This window comes from Eumetopias jubatus, unplaced genomic scaffold (assembly GCF_037043125.1).
Source record: "Eumetopias jubatus isolate StellerSeaLion01/CBP00866 unplaced genomic scaffold, mEumJub1_p1.0 scaffold_10, whole genome shotgun sequence".
Lineage (NCBI taxonomy): Eukaryota > Metazoa > Chordata > Mammalia > Carnivora > Otariidae > Eumetopias > Eumetopias jubatus.
In genome coordinates, this window is record NW_028274816.1 from 7,440,577 (window position 1) to 7,461,230 (window position 20,654).

Here is a 20,654-nt window from a genome sequence, read left to right on the forward strand (position 1 = left end):
CCCAATGTAGCCCCGAGATCTTCCGGCCCAGTCCCCCGGAAGGTTTTGTTAAAAATTAAGTTATCACAGGCAACCGAAGTAAAAATAGATGAATGGACTACCTCAAAATTCAAAACTAATGTGCATCAAAGGACACAGCAGAGTGGAAGGCAACCTACAGAATGAGAGAAAATATTTGCAAATCACGTATCTGATAAAAGATTAACATACAGAATATAAAAAGGACTGCACCTCCACAGCAGGAAAACCAACAACCCAATTAAAAAATGGGCAAAGAACTTGATCATTTCTCCAAAGAAGAGATACAAATTAATGGCCAAGAGGCCCACGAAAAAGTGCTCAACATCACTCATCATTAGGAGGTGCAAATCAAAACCGCAGGGGGATCTCACCTTATATGCGTTAAGATGGCTACTATAAAAAATCCCCAACAGACCGACAATGACGAGTGTCCCCGAGGAAGCGACGACAGCAGAACCCCTGTGTGCTGTGGGCGGAATGTTCAGATGGCACGGCTGCTGTGGAAGGTCCTCAGAAAGCTAAACAGAGAATTCCCGTATGACCCAGCAATTCTACTTCTGAGTCTCTGTAGCCCAAAGCAGGGTCTCAAGGAGATACTTGGACCCCCAGGCCCACAGCAGCACTTTTCCCAAAAGCCAAAAGGTGGAAGCCACCCAAGTGTCCCTGGCTTCCCGCAGCAGAGGAGTGGATATAAACATATAATGCAGTATTATTTAGCCTTAAAAAAGAGAGGAAATTCTACCAGGTGCCACAATAGGGATGGGCCCCCGGGACCTCGCGCAAAGTGCAACAAGCCGGTCACAAAAAGGCCAATCCCACGTGATTCCACTTCTATGAGATACCTGGAAGAGTCAGATTCATAGAGTCAGAAAGTGGAATGGTGGTCACCAGGGGCTGGGGAGATGGGAAAATGGGGAGTTGACAAAAATTAAAAAGAGTTTCCAGTATCAGAGATTCTGAAGATTTAGCAGAAGATTCTGGATTTCTGGAATGACCCTCCCTTAGCCAGCGCTGCCATGGAGCTAGTCAGCGGTGCCGAGTGGGTGCCACCTCTGTGGGTTCCCCACTCCGGGTCAGTCATCCATATACCTGCCTGGCCATGGTAGTGCTTGGTGTCACCTCTGTCACCTCTGTCTGAACGGCTTAGGGGTGGGGAATAAGGTGAGGGCTGAGTCTGTCTGTTTATGAAGAGCCACAGGGCAGATAAGTGGCCATCTGTGGGCCCGACCTATAGAGAGCCAATACCTTTTCCAGAGGCTTCATCATTTAAAGCTGGAAGCCTCCCCTGCATCCCTTCATATTTTATCCCTCCATTCCCCGGTCAGAAGTCTCTGAGACACTTCACGGAGTACGGGTTGGACATCTCTGTTCTGCTTGAGGGCATAACTGAGGCCCAGAGAGAAGATGAGATTGGGTCAAGTTCTCACAGAACAGTTTATCTGTAGCGACACATCTAGTTCTCCATTTTGCACTCAGAAGGAGCTCATCAGACCCGAAGCAGGTGCTGTCAGTGCCCCTCTTCCAGCAGTCTCCCTGACCTGCCTCTCAGTTCACCTGCTGCTGGGGGACAGCGCCCACCGTAAGAGCTTTCTCCCAAGTGGGGGCTGGCTCAGCCTTTGCAGGACAGCCCAGAAGTCCCGGCAGTGTAGCATCAACCCCCAGGGCAACTCTACCCCGGAGGGATGAGACTCTTCTGAGGGGGCGGTCCACACAGTCCCTCCGAGGACCCAAGCGCGACTGAGGCCGGTTGCCCGTGGCTGGACCCGCTCACTCACATCATCGCCCGCTCCTGCCCCTTTGCTCCTGCGTTCTAGGATCCCCTCCCAAATGAACCTCATGTGCACGTTTCTGCCTTAGGCTTGACTTCTGGGGGAGCCAGGGGGTTTTCCCTTCCTCAGGTTTCACCAGGGCCTCTGATTCCCCGGGCTGTGTGTGGATGCCCTTGTGGCTGAAGCCCCGGGTGGCTCTCTGCTTCGCTCCCCTGCAGGACATCACCAGCCTGCTGCACACCATCTACGAGGTGGTTGACTCCTCCGTCAACCATTCCCCGACGTCAAGCAAGACGCTGCGGGTGAAGCTCACGGTGGCCCCGGACGGAAGCCAGGGCAAGAAGGGCATCCTTCTCAATCACCCTGGTGAGGGGCTGGTGTCCCCCCCGGCCACAGAGGCCAGTCCACTCCCAGCTCTCAGGAAGGATCACACCCTGCCCTGGGAAGAGTGGAAAGGAGCCCTGGGGTCTTTTCCTGGGAGCGACTTTGTGGACAGGTGGAATTTGAGCAGGTCCTTGAAAGAGCAGGATTTGGATAAGAAAGGAATTACAGGTGGGAGGCCCTGTGTAGGCACAGCCTTGGAGGTGGGCGGGGACGTGGCCAGCTGAGGAGTCTGCGGGGGAGGGGAGTCTGCGGGAGAGAAGATAAGGGGCCAGGTAGCTGTGAGCCCCCTCTGTCTGGTCCTGGCTTGGAGAACCCTTCCCACAGAGCCATGGTGAGCCGCCGTGGGCCAGTTGTCAAGGGTTGCATGCAGGGGAGCTTAGAAAACCTCACCAGAGCCAGGAAGCTGGCGGGCACAGGTATAAGCCACTCACTTGGCTGTTTCTCGGGTGGGACTCAGACCTGCAGAGCATAAGGCCCAGAGCGGAGACCAAGCCTGCCGAGGAGCTGCGAAGCTGGGAGAAGAAGCAGCGAGCCCCACTCAGGTACAGTGGGTATGTGTGTGTGTGGGGGGGGGCGGGTGGACGACAGCCCAGTGTCCCTGAGCACATATTGAGCACCAGCTGTGTACCTGCATCTGAGGGATTTTGAGCAGGGGGCTCCAGTCTGTTTTCTCTTCAGGGGGCAGTAATTTCAGAGGACAGGCTCACAAATCAAACTCCATTTTTAGAAAATGACTAAATGTAGGTCCACATTCCTTTGTCCAAAACGCTGTGCGCCAGAAATGTTTTGAAATTCAGCATTCGTTGGGTTTTAGAAGAGATGTTCCAGCACATTTCTCATATATTCTACTTGGCATCTGGGCAGCACCCTGGGATTTCACACGCTGAAATTTCTGCGCTGACACGTATGAATATCCACACGAAGTGATATAAAGGCTGTAGTTCCCTTTACATCCGTTTAGGGCAGGCTCGGCTGCCAAAGAAGTTATGAAAAATCTTTGTCTTCATGCTTTTTGCATTTCAGAATTGTGGCTAAGGGATTGTAAGGCTGCGATTCTCTTCCACCTGTTATTTGTTTAACTGCAGGGAGGGAAGGAAAGGAAGGAGGGAAGCGAAGAGAGAGCGTGTTTAAAGAAAAGCATCGAGTAAACCGGAATATAAAGTAACAGCAGTGTAGGAGGTGTGAGGATGTAGGAGGCATCTGTGGCCGGAAGTCAGGGGCCGGATGGCAGTACCTGCCCCGGGGGAACCGAAAGGAAGTGACCGGATTGGGACAGGCACCCGCCCAGAGGGGAAAGACTGAAGGCAGTCCCAGCAGGGGCCACAGCTTGGTGTGGGGAGGGGCACGCAGGCTGCAGGCTAGCTGCGTTGGGGAGTAGGGGGGGGTTTGAGAGGGGTGGGGCTGGAGCTCAGAGAGCCTTGCAGGGGAGAGGCAGGGAGCCCAGACTCCTGCAGTGGGAGAAAGGTGGCCTCTGGGGGCACCTCTCTCCCCACCCCCTCCTGACACACACACACACACACACACACACACACACACACACACACACACACACTCCATTCTTGGCTTACAGAGCCTGCCCCCCTCAACTCCAGTGGCTTGGGGGCTTCTGCTGCCCACGCTGTCTGGGAAACCAACCCAGGGGTGAGGTCTCCTGTCTGCCCAGGGCGCATATGGTTCAAAGCCTGACTTTTGGGCTTCCTTAAGTTTTGACCAGTAACCCCTCACCTTTACTTTGGACCTGTTCAAAGTAAATGCCTCTCCAGTCCTCCCAGAAGGCCCAGGGAGGCCAACAGACGTCTACGTCTCCACTGCCATGGAGGGAACTAGACACACAGATTGCCAAGATGACCGCTCCCTCCCCTCCCCACCCCTTCCCACCCCATCTCAGAAGGAGATGAATGAAGGGTCCAGAAGGATTCGTCCCAGTGACTTCCCAGGAGACCGTGGGGCTAACCCCACTGAGGGCCGGTGCCCACCCGCTCACTGGCCTTCTTGCCCTAGGTTCCAGGGTGACAGCCGTCTGGAACAGTCCGGCTGCTACCCCCATTGCGTGGATGAGAACATTGAGAGGAGAAACCACTACTTAGATCTCGCCGGCATAGAGAACTACACGTCCCAGTTTGGGCCCGGTAAGGGAGCTCTTGCCACCCGTGAAGCAGGGCGAGGGGAGGGCTGGGGCGGCGGGGGGGGAGGCTGTGCCGGGTGGCGCTCCTTACACCCCCCTGGGCTGGGGGAAGGTGCAGCTTTTACTGGATGGGTTAAAGAGTCTTCTTGGAGGAGACAACATTAAAAACGTTTTAAAAACGAACACATGCCCCAAGTTGAACGAAATCAAATAGTATCTCAGGGCCTGTCGTGCAATGGAAACAGTGGCTCTGTGCCCCGCCCCAGGCCACTCCCGCCCTCTCCCCTGTTCCATGAGCAAAATGCTGCTCCCTCTTCATCAGCTGTTGACATGTGTTGACCCCCTGCTAAGATAAATGAAGAGGTAGCCCCCTTAATTTCACACCCCCAACTCCTTTCTCCCCTTCCTCCTTCTGTGTGTAATCCCTGTTGGTCACCTCCATAAGTTAAAAGAATATGCTTGTCCATTTCTTTCTGTTCCCATGACCTAAGACAGCTACCAGTGTCTCTCTCTTTCTCTTCTCTCTCGGAAGGGGAGTTACTCTTTTTTTTTTTTAATTTTATTTATTTATTTGAGAGAGAGAGAGAATGAGAGACAGAGAGCACGAGAGGGAAGAGGGTCAGAGGGAGAAGCAGACCCCCCGCTGAGCAGGGAGCCCGATGCGGGGCTCGATCCCGGGACTCCAGGATCCTGACCTGAGCCGAAGGCAGTCGCTTAACCAACTGAGCCACCCAGGCGCCCCGGGAGTTACTCATTTTTAAGGACCTAACAAAGCAACAGATCTTCCCCCTTTGCAGATGGCCAAGTTCCATTCCAGAGAGGTTCCTCCAAGGCAGCGAGGAGCCGTCAGGGCGGGGAGGGGAGCTCTCAGAACAGTTACCAGTCTTGGAGCACAGAGGCTGGAGGGGGTTTCTGGGGCACAGGGCAGCCCCGGCACATAGTAGGTGCTCATTAAATATCTGTTAAATTGGTTCCTAGGCTCCCCATCAGTGGCCCAGAAGTCAGAGCTGCCCCCCCGCACCTCCAACCCCACTCGGTCTCGCTCCCATGAGCCAGAAGCCATCCACGTCCCACACCGAAAGCCCCAAGGCGCGGAGCCGGGCTCCTTCCACTTCCTTGACACCCCATTCGCCAAGGTCTCGGAGGTCCAGCAGCGGCTCCGGGGCGCCCAGGACGGGAGCAAGCACTTTGTGAGGTCCCCCAAGGCCCAGGGCAAGAGCGTGGGTGTGGGCCACGTGGCCAGAGGGGCACGAAGCAAAGCCCCTCCGGGCCCCGCCGTCCCTGCCGTGTCCCCAGCCGCCCACTTGGCCGCCAGCCCCGCCCTCCTCCCCCCGCTGCCACCCCTCGGGCCCAAGAAGCACAAGCACCGAGCCAAGGAGAGCCAGCAGGGCTGCCGGGGTCTGCAGGCACCCCTGGCCGTGGGCGGCAGTGTCGTGGGGAGGGACCGTGTGAGGGACCTGCCGGCCGTGGTGGTGTATGAGAGCCCGGCCGGCCAGGCGGTCCAGAGACACGAACATCACCACCACCACGAACACCACCACCATTACCACCACTTTTACCAGACATAGGCCCCTCCCCGGAAGCCCCCACCCCGGCCATATGAAGGACCCCCCCCTTCCCCAGGCCCCCCAAGGCATTATTATTCTATTAATTATTGTTATTATGACGATTATTGTTATTAATAATTATTGTTACTCCACTAATATTCAGCTAGCCTCCATGTAGAAGATATATGGAAACACAGAACTAAACTTTTATTTATATGTTGTGAGGACTGCATAACTTACCCAAGAAAATGACTCTGGGTTTGGAAGTGGCCTGTTGAGGGTGGAGGCTCGCTCGGGCTCCCGAGGGGCGGTTTCCACGCAGGCTGGTCCACACCCTTCCCGGCTCTTGGGGAGCCCTCGGCCAGAACTGTGCCCTACCCCAGTCTCTTGCAGGAGAACACCCTTACCTGGCCCGCTTCCAGAGACCCTCGAAATCTCCGAGAAGATAAACAGCTGCTACCTCTTAGTATTATTCTGATTTTCTTTTGCCCTTAACTGATTGTAATGTGCTACAAGGGATTTCAGCGGACCGCGGACGCGTGACCTTCCTGGCTGTTGTGTTTTATGTCCCAACCTAGAAACCCTAGCTGTCCTTTCTGGAGTTCCCTCTCCCTCCCCTCCAGCGGGATCACGTCCTCGCCCCAAACCAGTCCCATCTTTTCTGCCGTGCACCACATGAAAATACGCTTCTCCTCCTCCCTTGCCTTGTTCTCTCTTCTTTAGAAAGATACACACACACACATATTTAAAGACTGCCCCTGAAACCAGCCTTCTCATTTTGGAAACCTCTGGAGAGGGAACCCAACCACAAAAGCAAGTGTGGTTTTCCCAGATCGGGCATTTGTGTGTTGTCGGTTGTGACCGAAGATGTGGAAACCTCATGTTCTCTACCGTTGGCAAATATATACCTACCTTCGTGGTTCTCCAACAGAGCTTCGTGTATCTATAGCTAGGAGCCATCTGTCCGTTTCGATGTATCTTTCTATAAATATACACTCTCAGGTAACTTTTCCGGTGTGCAGAAATCAGTGACTTGCTTCTCTAGACATGTTCGGAGCCCAGATGTCACCCTGTGTGCCTCCCGGTGGGACCACTGTCCATCAGATGCGAACGGTCACTTGCCTCTCCTCGGCAGGTCCTTTCTCGGGGCCCGGGGTCTGACAGATTTAGAGAGGCCTGCTGGAGTCCAGAAGCCGGGAGGGCAACGGGGACAGTGGCCGGAGTTGGGGCCCCGGAGCAGTGTCCTGCACAGAGCACGACTTCGTCCGATGAGAGCCTAGGGAGACTGGGAAGAGGACCACTGTCAACCAGTGGGGGTCCCGTGGAAAACATGACACAATCTCCAACGGGGTAATCTGAGGGAATATTTACAAAGTGTGGGCCAAGCCTCCGGAAAGAGTGCAGAATCCAGGGCGAGCGCTATGTGGGGCCCCTCCCGCCCCTGCAGTGGAGCAGAGAGGGTGGGAGTCATCTTCAGACAGAGCCGTGGGGCCGTCACTCGGGGACGCCGCCAGCCTGTGGGGACCCTACAAAGAAATCCATCTCCTGGCCCCACTCCTTCCTGCCCTGCATCCTTTTGCGACACTATTGGCTGAAGCCCCTGGGAGCCAGAGGGAGCCACAGGCGAGGGAGCTGTTGAGGGCCACAGGGACGTTCTTTCTGGGCAGAGAGGGACACATGAAGGAGGGGCCAACTGCCTGGCTCTCTGCTGCGTGGCTGCCTGGCTCTCTGCTGCGTAGCATCTCGTCTTCCAGAGCCTCTGGGTTTGGTTGAACGTGGCTGGTAAGGAGTTACTTTTTGAGAGTGAACTCAGGGAGAGCGCCAGGCTCAGAGAGGTTAACTAATTCGCTAGAGATCACACAGCAGGTGGCCAAGCTGGGATTCTAGTCTTCCCGGACCCCTGTAACCACTGGATCAGGGCTTCCCTTGTTTTGAGTTGTGGGCTTCTATCAGTCGGCATCCAACTGAAACTGATGGGAATGTAACTAAGGCAGGCAGGGAGCTGGCTTTGAGAGGACAGGAGCCAGGGTGGGGATGAAGCCGAGAGGTGCTGGGTCCTGCCCCTCCCTCTCTCGATTTAGACTTCTACCTCGACAGACCTGGTCACGCTGTGGGGCTTGCAGGCCCTCCGAGCCCCACGACCGGCTGGAAAAAGATCTTCTGCTAGGGATCGTCCAGGGCAGGATTCTGATTGGCTGGGCTTAGATCCGGCACCCACTCCTGGGCCAATCACTATGGCCCACCTCGGGTCACATGTCCAACCCCGGTGGCCTGGGGGCGGAGTCTGTGGGAAGAAAGGAAAGGCAGGGTGCTGAGCAGGGACCCAGGGCTAGAATTGCCGCAAGGTGGAGAGGAACCAGGGATTGGGTCCACGCGCGGAGTCTCCCTGCAGGGACTGTAGAGTGTTCCCTCAGCCTCAGAGAGGGGGTTCCACACCACCTCTCGCAGTCCCACGCCCGCCAGGATTCGGTGATTTCTTAGCAACTGGGATTTATTTAAAATACCATTTTGAAAAATCGTGACCTGTGCACATGTTAAAAGATTCAAATAGTACAGAACCGGTGTGCAGTAAAAAAGTACACTTCCTCCGGAATCCCTGACTCTAATCTTCCCGGGCCCCTCCTGGGCTGAATCATTCAGTGAGGCTTGGGGGTTGTGACTCAGACTTTGCGGCCAGGCTGCCTGGGTTCAAATTCTGACTTCCCCAGTGCTCTGTGCTTCAAGCGATACGCGGTACTTCTCAAGCCTCCGTTTCCCCTCTGTAGAGGGGGATCATAAGAGACCTACCCCACGGGGTTGTTGCAAGAATTCACCGAGTTAACATAGGCCCGGCCCAGAGGAGCACCACGAAGATGTTAGACCATTATTTACAAGAATAAACGCATTTCTGTAAGATATCTCCCCGCTCAAATTTTGTTAATTCTTTGAAAAGACTTGTTTCAGAGCAGTTTTAGGTTTCCAACAAAATCGAGGGGAAGATACAGAGATTTCCCACATACTCCTTACTCCGTGCATGCACAGCCTCCCCCGTCGTCAACATCTCTCACCAGAATGGTACTTCTTTTTTTTTTTTTTAACCAAGGATAAACCTACAGGGACCCACTGTAATGATCCAAAGTCCATAGTTTGCCTTGGGGTTCACTTTTGGTGTTGGACATTCTGTGGGTTTGGACAAATATGCAATGACGTATCCGTCATTATAATATCACACAGAGTATTTTCCCTGCCCTAGAAATCCTCTGTGTGCCACCTATCCCTCTCTCCCCTGCCCTGTTTCGTTATTTTATTAAATATTTCAAACAAGGTTTGAAACAGAAAACGGTAACAGTAACTGAACTCACCGCCCAGATTTGACAAAAGCTGACAGTTTACAGTATTTATTTCAGATCTATTTTTAAGAAAGAAAACACTGCCATGCTGCTTAATCCCCTTCCCACCCCCACTTTTTTATTTTTACCCGAGGAGTAACATAGTCTTCATACTCAGGCCTTTCCTCTGTGACCTCATGTATTTGGAGAGCCAACCCCCGTGGCTGTAGAGCTCGCCGCCTTCTCTCTAACAGCTGCTCAGCCTTCTCTGGCTCGGAGGCACTGTCACGGACTTGCCCCATCCCCTCCTGCCCGACCTGTGGGTCTCTCATCCCAGGGGCACGGTGGGTCCTTGTGCTCAGTTTGACCCGGTGCCCACCGGCAGGAGCAAGAGGGACAGCACCAGCACCGAACTGCTGAGTTCAAGGGCGTGTGTGATTTCAATGTTGGTAGATTTTAAATGACCTCTAAAAGAAGTTGTTCCAAATAGTTAGAAGTTGAAGGAAGAAGAGAGAGAAAAAAGAAGAGGAGCGAGGGAGGAAGGGAGGAAGGAAGGAAGAAGGGAAGGAAAAGAAAACTAGAAGGGGTCAACCACACTCCCTGGGGGAGGCTTTGAGCACATTTTCCTGCAGGCTGGTACGGGTGAGTTTTGTCTTGTTTGCAAATCTCCTGACATCCTTCCCTGAGGAACCGTTGCTGCTTCTCCAGGACCCTGAGCCCTGAGCTCCTCTGGGGCCTGGGGAGAAGGTGTCCGGGGGACCGGACTCGGCTTGGCCAGCGTTGTGCGCTCGCGCGCGCAAGCGCTAGTTGGTGGCTAGGATGCCCCGTTTCTGCTCATCTGTCCCGGGGCCCCGAGGACGTCTGTGGTGTCAGGCAGCCAGCCGGGCTGAGGTGTGAGGCTGGCAGCTGCCCGGCCCTGCTCTCATCTCCTGGGGAGCACTGAGGTGTCGGGGAGCCTGGGGGTCTCGGGCACTTCCCACCCAGCCGTGCCAATGACACCTTTTGGCAAAGGAAACAGCCGGGAGCAGTTTCTTTGGCTTCTCCTTCGTTGTTCTCAGCGTTTAGATGTCACATCATTACAGGGCCGGAGGGAAGGCAGCCTTGGAGGTGGCAGGAGGAGGGAAGGTGGCCTGTATTCAAGTACCATTTCTGTCAGCCGCCTCCACTAATGACCCCAGCTTCTGGGAGGCCCGTCAGCACTCGCGGGAATGGAAGAGGACCTTTGAGAGGTGCCTGGTGTAAGCCGACTGTGACACCCTCCGACCCCCCACCCCCATGCTCACCTGCTCGTTGAAGGCAGGGTTGCACCCAGCAGACACCTGGGGGGTGGCAGGCCCCAAAAGACCCCACGGCAGCCTTGCCCTTGTCCAGTCCAGGCCCAGCCTCTGCCCTCCCAGCCCTGCCTTTGCCCCCCAAGCCCCGTGGGCGCGGCCTGGCTTCACCCCTTCTCCGCGTGCACGTGCTGTGTTTTGCAGAGCCAACAGGGGTAGTTCAGACAAACGCTTTAGTGACCCCAAAAAGTGGTGCCAAGAGCACCCTTCCCCAGTCATTAAAGTTTCATCACTAGCCTTGTTGGGGGCTCTGATCTGGTTTTTGTGTTGTCACCTTCTCCCAGACCCGCAGACCTCTGAACCTGGCCCCTGTTCTCAGGGGCTGTTGTGCCCTTGAATGACTTTATGGATCAATGTATGTCTCCGCCAGGGGCTTTCTGCCCTCAGCATCTTCCTTTAACATGAGGAGGGGGAATGAGTGTGAGACCCGTTTTTCTAGTAGTAGAAGGTGACTCCGGGGAGGAAATGACACTCAGAGCCGGGCCTGGTTTCCCCAGCTCCCACGGACCATGCCCTAGGCTCTCTTCCCCTCCACTTTGTCCCCACAAAGGGGGAGAAGCTCGGTGCATTCAGCCTGTGAGCCTGGTGGAGACGAGAGGGGCTTTACCTCGACAGGAGACCCTCCAGACATGACTTGGGCATCGACCACCCCGTGGGGGGCGGGGGCGGGGAGGGCAGAGCTGACCGTTCACAGCCTCTAACTCTCATCCTGAGGGTTTCACAATCACCCGGGGAGGTTTTTTCAAATACCAGTTCCTGGGCCCGCCTCCGATACTGATTCGCTGGTCTGGGGGTTGGCCAGCCTTGGTTGTGGTCAAGCTTAGGGTGCCCTGCCCCACCCCTCCAAGGGTCTGCACTGGGGGCCATGTCTGGGCTGACCCTTTGGAGGGCCCTGCCTGATCCCCCATGTCTGGAAGGAAGAGGCAAAGGAAACATCCGGGAGGGGCGGGGCAGGGAGCCCTAAGCTTGACCATAACCAAGCCTGGGTCTACAGTGCTGCAGAGAGGGTCAGCTGGTGGTTGCACCAAGCTCCTACTCCCCAAGGCTGGCCTTGACTCTGAAGAGGCATCAAGGTGTTTCAGCTCCCAGCAGACTTCCAGACTTGCGGTGAGCCAGATTGAGAACCCTGAGCCTGCATTCTCCCCAGATGACCTCAGAAGGCCCCGTTCGAGGGAAATCCCTAACTTCAGGGGCCATAAGACTCTCCCAGGGAGCATGTTAGATGCAGACATCCAGCGCCCCCCTCCCCCACCCCAGAGAGTGAGATCATGTGGGTCTGGGCTGTGATGACAGCAGGCATGAGTGCCCTTGACCGGCTCCCACCCCAGGGAGTGCTGTTGCCCTTGGGCCCAGAGGCTACAACGTGAGAAACCCTGCGGCTACGCCTTGGAGCAAGCAGGGTGGAACCCTAGGGGGCCCTCCCTTCAGGACCACGTGCACTGAGGTGTAAATGAGGCAGAGAGCGCTCCCCATGCCCCTTCCCCACCGCAAGCGTCCAAAAAGCCTCCTGATGTTGGAGCAAGTGGCCACGGCCACACCTGTGGACAAAACTGGATAATTCAGTAACAGCCCTCCGGGTGCAGGCCGAGTTCTTTTCCTCATCGCCCTGCCACCTGGGCCCTCAATAACCTCCCCTGCAAAACCACAGGCACCTAAGGACAGCCAGCTCTAGTGAGATTCCCAGGCATGTCTCCCAACTAGGATGGGTCCACAGTGACCCCTGGTGTGTGGACCACACTCTCTCCTTCCTTCTTGGCTCTTCGGGGAGATGCAAGTGGCCTTTTCTCGATCTTCCCACTTTGTTTTGGGGTCCTTGCTTGATGCGGGGGGCACTGGTGTCTTCGGTCAAGGCCAGCCTTGGGGAGTAGGGGCTTGGCGCAACCACCAGCTGACCCCTCTCTGCAGCACTGTAGACCCAGGCTTGGTTATGGTCAAGCTTAGGGCGCCCTGCCCCGCCCCTCCAAGGGTCTGCATTGGGGGCCATGTCTGGGCTGACCCTTTGGAAGGCCCTTCCTGATCCCCCATGTCTGGAGGGAAGAGGTATGCAGAGAGGGGCGTCAGAGATTTAGAAGAAAGATAATCAGGGTATGATTATCCAGCCATGGAATAACTACCAGGATCTGAGGAGGCCCTAGAGGAGGTGAGCAGGATGAAGGCCTTAAGGGGCTGGGAGCACTATAATAGGATTACCACCCCCAACTCTCTACCCTCACCCCAAGCTTTGACTTGCCCCCCCTGCTCCACTAAAATAACTCCCTTCTAGATATTTCTCACCGCAAAATTCTGGAGAAGTTCATCAAAGCTGATTCTATTTGTTTCTTGAACAACAAGGCCTCACTTCTTGGAGCCGACTTAGCCGGTGCCCAGACAAAGGGGCAGGCAGCGTCTCGCTGTGGCTGCTGGTTTCCTCCGAGGCTGGAAGGTGCCCACCCGCCCTGGCAGGGACTTCTGGAACTGCCCTTCCTGGAGCATGCGCGCAGTAGGTGGTCACTAAAGGGAAAAGAAGGAATGTCAGAGAAAGGAGGGCAGGAGGGAGAGGATTGCGGATTGGGAGCCCTTTAGTGACTGGCGGGTTTGTGGGCGTTCTCCTGCGGCTGAATCCTTGACTGTGGAGCTGTGCAAAGCATAGTTCAGATAAAAGTCTGGGAAAGCAACACAGCATCACCGGCTTCTAATTTTTTTTAAAATAAGAATGGAAAAGAAAAGAAAACTGCAGTCTTTTACTGTTTAAAGAATTAAAAAAGAAAAAGAAAAAGAAAGGACAAAATGGAGCTTTATTTGAAAAGAACAACCCTTCACTGCAACAACCCCTCACCCACCCCCCCCGCCACCGTCCCCCACAGTCAGAAACCAGTGAACGTTTGGCTGAATGTTCATCGTGTTTGTGAATAGCCGGTTGTGGTTGGGCAGGAATTACTGTCCCCATTTTAAAGATGGGAGAACTGAGTCCAGAGGAGGCATGTGCAGTCCATAATGACATTCCTTCCTGCAGCTGAGTCCAGACCAGCTCCCAGGCCCCCTCTCCAGTCTGTGACCTCCGCTGCCTGCTGGGGGACGTGGGGATTGGCATCTGTGATGTCTGGGGAGAGGGTTTCCACAGCCTCAGTCCCGGGCCAGGGACTCTGCCGGGGCCGTTGTGGAGATCCTGCTTGCCTAGGCAAAGCTTGGCTGTGGTCAGTTGGAGGCCTGTTCTGCTGGTCCAACAGTCAGCCGTCTGCGGCGCCTCGGGGCGGCGGGGTGGCGGGGGGCGGTGGTGGCGTGGTGCAGGGCTCAGAGCCACCCTCCCTGAGAGCTTGTCGCCCTCCCATCCTTCCCATCCCCTGCCTCCTCTGAGCCTCTCCGGGCTTTCTCTTCTACCCTCTGATCCCTTGGGCTGTACCCAACGCGTACCCATCAACATGTCATGATTGACCCATCTGGGGTTTCAAAAGTTTTGAATTAATTTCCCGAATCTGAAGGTTTCATCTATATATCTGGATTTTGAGCTTTTCTCATAAAGGTCAAAAAATGCCATTCCACCAGGCCCACCTTCCGAACAAGGCAGGGATCCCCAGGAGCTATTGGGATGCCCCTTCAGATAGTGCGCATGCCTGCCAGTGTCTTGGAGCCCCATCAGGCTGGGGCCCGTGCGCCTTCCCTGGATTGCCCCTGCAGCCTCTCAGCTCTTGACCCCGAAGACGCTCAGGCACCTTTGAGGGCCAGCGATGCCCATGAAAACCTGGGCCTGTTCAAGGCAGAGTTTTAGCTGCTAATGGGGGCGTTCCAGGCACGGGAGGATTTTCACGGGGACGATCTTTGGGGCCAGTTCTAGAAATCCGCCCTCAGCACATGGCCCCATTCCCCCTTTAGCTGGGGCAGGGTTGGTTGGGGGCCCGTTGCAGAGGGTGCCAACCTGCGTGAGACCATGCCCATCACTGTGTAAAGAGGCAAAGTGGGTGGAAAGAGTCCCAACTCAAAAGACTTTGGCTGGACTCCATCTGGCTGGGTTGAGCTGATGACCCTGGGCCAGCGACTTCACTGCTCAGAGACTCAGTTTGCTTTTCTGTAAAATGGGCCTAATGAGATCCGCTTTGCTTTTTAGCTCCAGGGTCTTCGGAGATGTAAGCAAGGGGAGAAATACAAGAGGAGAGTCTTACACATTACATTCCCTGAGCAAATCCCCACATGGCTCAGCTCTCTTGGAGGACGCAACAGAAAGGCTGCTGATGAGGGGGGTTCTCAGGGTGGGCCTGTGGGGAAACGCAGCACTGCCCTGTCCAGGCCCGGCACTACCTCTCTGGGCTGCGTCTCACAGTTCAGTTTGGGCGTTTGGCCCTTTCCCATCTGCAGATCCAGATGTAGCTCCTGGATCCTGCCCCTCTGGTTTGGTGGATGAACTTTCAGGAGGGGACGGGATCCAGCAGCCAGGCCCCAAATGCAGGCTTGGGGGCTCAGCTCCGGTGGTTGAGAGTATGGACTTTGGGGTCAGGCAGACCCTAACTGAAACCTGGTTCTGCCACTTCCCAGCTGTGTGACCAGTGGGACCGCTATGGGCCCTGCTGCCCAACCTCTCTGTGCCTCAGTTGCCTTCTCTGCAACATGGAGCTAATCAGAGTACCCACCTCCCTGGGGCGTTGTAAGGATCAGAGTAAATGATCCAGTGGGTACCAAGTGCTCGGCTCGGAGCCTGGCACACAGTAGGCCCTCAAGAAATGGCAGCCGCTGTTATGAGAATCTGGCCCCACCGGGTTCCTGGGGAAGGAGGTACAGTCTTGAGGGCTGCCCCACCTGCCCTATTACTTTTCCTTTCCACATTCGATGAGGTCACTCCATTTCTTCCAAACCTGACCTGCAGTGTGAACTTGGGCAAGACCCCCCCCCCCCCGACCCCGGCCGCCTCTCTGGGCCTTAAATCTCATTTACATAATGAGGCTGCCCATGGTTCAGACAAGTGGGCCTTGGAGTGGCAGCTCTGGACGCTAAACAGATGTGGCAGCGGTAGGACTGGTGCCCTAAGAGCTGTGCCCAGCAGTTCCTTCCCCCCACCAGTGGGGGAAACGGGGAGCCTCTGGGACAGTTCTTAGCTGCCCTGCATCTGGGATTCTCCTTGTCCTCAGAGAGTTTGGTCCAGCCCCTGGGACCAGGCCTTGAGCCCCAGGATTACTGAGGAGTCTAAATCACCATACTTATCACTTATGGAGCACCTACCGTATGCTCAGCCTGCATTTGCTGACCTCCTTCGGACACCCTTGTGAAGAAACCATGAGACTATTCTGCTAAGTGACTTATACCACGGTCACGGTTAATGTGTGGTAGGGTTAAACACAGAGTGACACCTGAGGAAAGGGCAAGCTGTTAGCCACTTGACTCTCCCTTTCCAGGAGCCTTCGGACATTGGCAAAGATGAGCAAAGACTGGTCCTACCCTCTCCTCTACCAGCCAAGTCTGGGCAAATGTGAGTGAAGGGGAAGCTCTGGGAGGTGGGCGTGCTGGCCCAGCCCGAGACCCCAGCTGCAGCAAGATGGTGCCCTGCCGGTCCCCTTCTTCATAGCACTGATCATGTTCATAATTACAGTCGAGTCCTGTTATGTTCTGTACAGTCATTGCTAACACTGAATTAGCACACAATGAACCATCGCTCTTAGGAGACATAAAGGGTTAGGTTCCTGCGAGCCTCTGGTTGCAACGTTTTCATCCACCAGTCAATACCTAGCCTTGTTGTGTGTGTGTTTCTGTTTAAAGACACCTGATTTACAATATATTGTTGATTCGTTAACATCAAACTCATGGCCAACAGCAGTGTAATTCATGCTTGAATGAAGCTGATTTAACATGCGTTTTCACAGGCTTCTGGTGCCTCAGAACACTAGACAGCATGTCAGTACCACATTTGGGGGGCATTTTAAACAGCGAAATCACCAACACAAGGCACACAAATACAAGAAGTGTGGCATGAAGTAGACTAGAGCAAGGACACTTGTTTGTAGCATGAGAGCTGAAACAAGAAGGCAGAACATCGCCTTGTTTGACGTCAGTTGGAAACCCGCACAGCTAAGGGGCTTAAATTTTTTGCTGATCGAGTGTGAATGCATTGTGAGTATCGAATTGGAGGTTACAAGTGTCTACATTTTAGAGAGTAGGCAAATTCATAAATAAAGACTGTGAATAATCAGAATCGGCTGTATATTCTTGTTTGTGCCTCTGATTATTTAGTTAACATCCGTGGCCACCAAAGCACGGTCTTGCTCACCAAAGATTATTTTGTAATCCCAAAGGCCCTGCAAAGATAGACACTTGTTAGGGGCGCCTGGGTGGCTCAGTCGGTTAAGCGACTGCCTTCGGCTCAGGTCATGGTCCTGGAGTCGCTGGATCGAGTCCACGTCGGGCTCCCTGCTCAGTGGGGAGTCTGCTTCTCCCTCTGACCCTTCCCCTTCTCCTGTGCCCTCTCTCTCTCTCATTCTCTCTCTCTCAAATAAATAAATAAAATCTTTAAACAAACAAACAAAAAAGATGGACCCTTGTTAGAGCGGCTGGAGGACAGGGCCTCCGGCCTCCCCACATGACCCCGGGCTGGAGCTCGCATAGGGCCCACGCTAGTGCTCCAGGCTTTTCTGCTGGTTGCATTCATAAAGACAAGTGGGCAGGGAGCCTCCCCTCTCACAGATTGTGCTCAGGTGCGTTAACATGTTGACTCTGCCCTCAGGGATGGGTCGTGGCATTTGGACAGACTGAAGACCGGGAATGTACCGGGGATGCTTTGGGTAGCACGGGAAGGAGGGGTAACACCACTGGGCTTGGCCTATGGGCTCCCGGGGTAGTCCAGGCACATGGGACCTGGGTGACTTTGGGTGACTCTGTCCCCTGGCCAGATCCTCCCCAGATGACCGTTGTCACCTGATTTCATTTCCTCTGCTTCTATCCTCAAAAAGGCAACATCTGATTGTGATTTGTTCAGAAATTCCTGATCGGAATATTCTAGTGCGATCCATGTGAACTTTTTTTCCTCACCCCCTCCCTTCCTCCCTTGTTTCTTCTTTCCTTCCTCCCCTCCTTCATTGTGGAGAGGTTGGCATTCAGGGATCTCACTCAGCCCTGCTGTGCGGTTTAGTTCCTGCGAGTCTGTCCCTGGGAGCTGACCACTCCAAAATTGACACAGTCAGAGCAAAGGGTGACCCAAACTTGGTACTCGCTGTGCAGAGAGGCTCCTCTCAGGCCCATCTGGCCTTTCCCTGGACCACACCTGTCCCAAATTCATCTCCGAATTCTTCTTTCTGTCTGTACCCTCAAATATTTACTGGTCAACTACTATGTACCAGGAGCCATGCTCAGCGCCAAATAAAATAGACATCCTCTCTCCCTTCGCAGAGCTTTCAACCTAGTAGGGGAACAACAGTCAGACAAAAATTACATTGTTATCAACTGTGATCATTTCTGGGGGGGGCTGTGTGAGCGAATAACAGAGGAGACATGATTGAGACCAGGGCTGGAGAAGGCCTCTCCAGGAAGCCACGTTCAAGTGGAGACCTCAAGGCTAAGGAGGAAAGGTGAAAAGATAGAGGAAACAGCTTGTGCAAAGGCCCTGGGGTGGGAGAAAAGGTGGGCCATTGGATGAACTGATGGAAGCCAGTGAGGCTGAACGCAGACAGCAAGAGGGAGGCCCGGGGAGGGCAGGGCCTGGGAGGGTCACCATGGAGAGTTTGCTCATTACTCTGAGGACACATCAAAAAGTTGGAAGGTCAGGGCGGGGAGGGTGGTTAGGGTGTGACTCTCTGGTCACTTAGGGGAGATTGTAAACTGTCGCCTGGAGAGGGGGCTCTCATCATAAGACACAATGGCAGCCTGTCGGACAGAAGCCGCGTGTGACACTCTTGCCCACAAAAGTGCTAAGGATCCACTTGTTTGTCTACACCGAGGGTCAGTGATACCTTCCTTGCTGTTGAGCAATATCTTCTTAAGTGGGGGGAGGAACAGAAAGTGAAGTTGGAAAGAACAAGAGGGCAAAGACAGAGGCTGAGGGAGAAAGAGGCCTCAATTTCCTCTCTCTCTCTCTCTCTCTCTCTCTCTCTCTCTCGTAATTGCTGAATTGGCGCTCGTGAAGGCAGAAAAGGAATGGCTGACTTATGTCCCTCCGCCAGAAGAGGGGAAAGAAGGGAGGCATGATATTGACTTAAACGCGGGGGATTTAAAAGGCCCCTATGTTCCCACTTTGTGCTTTGCTTCTAACAGACAGCCTGGGACCTTTGAAGTCAGTCTGGCCCAGTGGGGAGCGGGCTTCTGTGGAGACAAGATGCTAACGGGGCGGGGGAAGGGGGCCAGGGGGCGGCCAAACTCTATTAGGCATGCTCTAGCAAAAAGAAAGGCAAATCCAATGATAATGTACATCTGTTTCAGGGAATTTATAAGCTTTGAACATTTTTTATGGGCAGATAAGTGGGTCCTTTTCTTACCATAACTTAGAACTTCAAAGCTGAGTGTGTGGATAATGCAAATTGCTGAAATATGAGATTTTTCCCTACAAAGAGGTTTCCAAAAAAGACGAGGAAGAAAAAGAGAGGGGGAGAGAGAGAGCGAAGGCTAATTGATGCCATAGTCTTTTATGTACATGGCAAAACCGGGACAGAAATTGATTTTTATTAAATAAGAAATTGATGGGAGAGACAGGGAGAGGAGTCCAGAAGCAGGTTGGGCCTGGGCAGGGCAGGTCTGCCTAGGCTGTGGGTCAGCTCTGGGGACAGCCCCCTCCCTCTTGGAGCCCTCACCCTTAATGGGGAAGACAGGACAAATGGACATAAGGGCACTTCAGAGGCAGCCAAGGCAGTGTCAGCCCAGCGCCTGGTCCGTCCAAGGTCCCAGGGGGCGCAGGGATGGGGTAGATCCTGGACACCGAGGGAAATCGGGAAAGGCTTCCTGGAGGAGAGTGGCTGTGTAGGGCTTGCATGATCCTGGATGGCTGTGGCGGGGGGGCGGGGGGGGGCGGGGCAGGTGTGTACCGGGTGAAGAGACAGCTGAATCAGGGGATCCATAGGTTATGCCTCTGACACCCTGTCCTTTGCACACTCAGTTTTCTGTACTTTTCTTGTCTGCCCACCCCGACCCCCAGCAAGTAGCCTCTGAGCTCCTTTAGGGCAAGGGCATAGTAAACACTCAATATATGTAGGCAGGCAGGCAGGCGGGCAGGCAGGAGGGAAGGAGGGAGGGAGGGAGGGAGGGAGGGAGGGAAGGAAGGAAGGAAGGAAGGAAGGAAGGAAGGAAGGAAGGAAGGAAGGAAGGAAGGAAGGAAGGAGGAAGGAAGGAAGGAAGGAAGGAAGGAAGGAAGGAAGGAAGGAAGGAAGGAAGGAAGGGCATGCAGGATCAACCAGTTCCGTCTTTTCACTATTTCACGTCTTAATATTTATAACATAGACAAATATGAATATTTGAGCTCATAAAGTTGTTCTTTGGGCATTACAAATTTTGGTTCTTTTTGTTCTTTTTTTCTTCTCCCTTCTTCCTCTTTCTCCTCTTTCTTCAACACTTTCACAGAAGTAGGAGGCCTTCTGTGTTACTTTTGTCATTGGTCTAAGCCACCTTGGCAAAGCTATTCCCTTTGCCAGTGATTGGCTCGGGAAACGTCATGTGATCCTATTCTGGCCAATGGGACTCGAAGGGAAGTCTGTGGACTGGCTTGCGAGACGTCATGGTGGCAGCCATCTTGCAAGGGGCCCGAGGACCGCAGAGCAGAGACAGGGAGGCCCGGTCCCAGAGGATGTCACTGAGTACCACTCGTACAGTACCTGGCAGCTGCTCAGCATGGGCACTCCAGCTGCTTGGCTTTTCTCAGGAGAAGCTCCTTGAGGTGAAGATTTGAGATCAAGTCGTTTCTTCCGAAGTGATCCTGGGAATTGCCAGTAGGGCACTGAGGAAGTGAGACAGGGAAGCCGAGCAGTGTGGACAGTGGGGGCTTAATCCTGCTGGGAACCCCGGGAGCCCACGTAGAACACCCCTCAGAGTTATGCACCGCCACAGCCAGGGAGCCGGGGCATTTATCCACCCCTTGCTGTCAGCCATTAGTCGGCTGCTCCCGCCTGCAGGCAGAGCAAGCTCTGGTGTGCGGACAGACCTTCCACAAAGCCTCGGTGGTGCTGGCAGTTGGGAAATGGACTGGTGGACACAGAAATGCTTTACATGGGGTTTCAGGGCACTGGCATCGT

The 20,654-nt window shown here is 54.3% G+C and overlaps 1 protein-coding gene across 1 annotated transcript in view; it reads left to right on the plus strand.

Moving 5' to 3' along the window:
- The window catches only part of NKD1 (NKD inhibitor of Wnt signaling pathway 1), an 83,448-nt gene extending 76,596 nt beyond the window's left edge, over window positions 1-6,852 (plus strand). The window contains exons 7-10 of the mRNA XM_028095789.2: window positions 2,009-2,156; window positions 2,632-2,716; window positions 4,176-4,303; window positions 5,278-6,852. Of these exons, the coding sequence (XP_027951590.1) occupies window positions 2,009-2,156; window positions 2,632-2,716; window positions 4,176-4,303; window positions 5,278-5,867 (951 nt within the window). The 3' untranslated portion in view covers window positions 5,868-6,852. The remainder of the gene's footprint in view (window positions 1-2,008; window positions 2,157-2,631; window positions 2,717-4,175; window positions 4,304-5,277) is intronic.
- The last annotated feature ends 13,802 nt before the right edge of the window (window positions 6,853-20,654 follow it).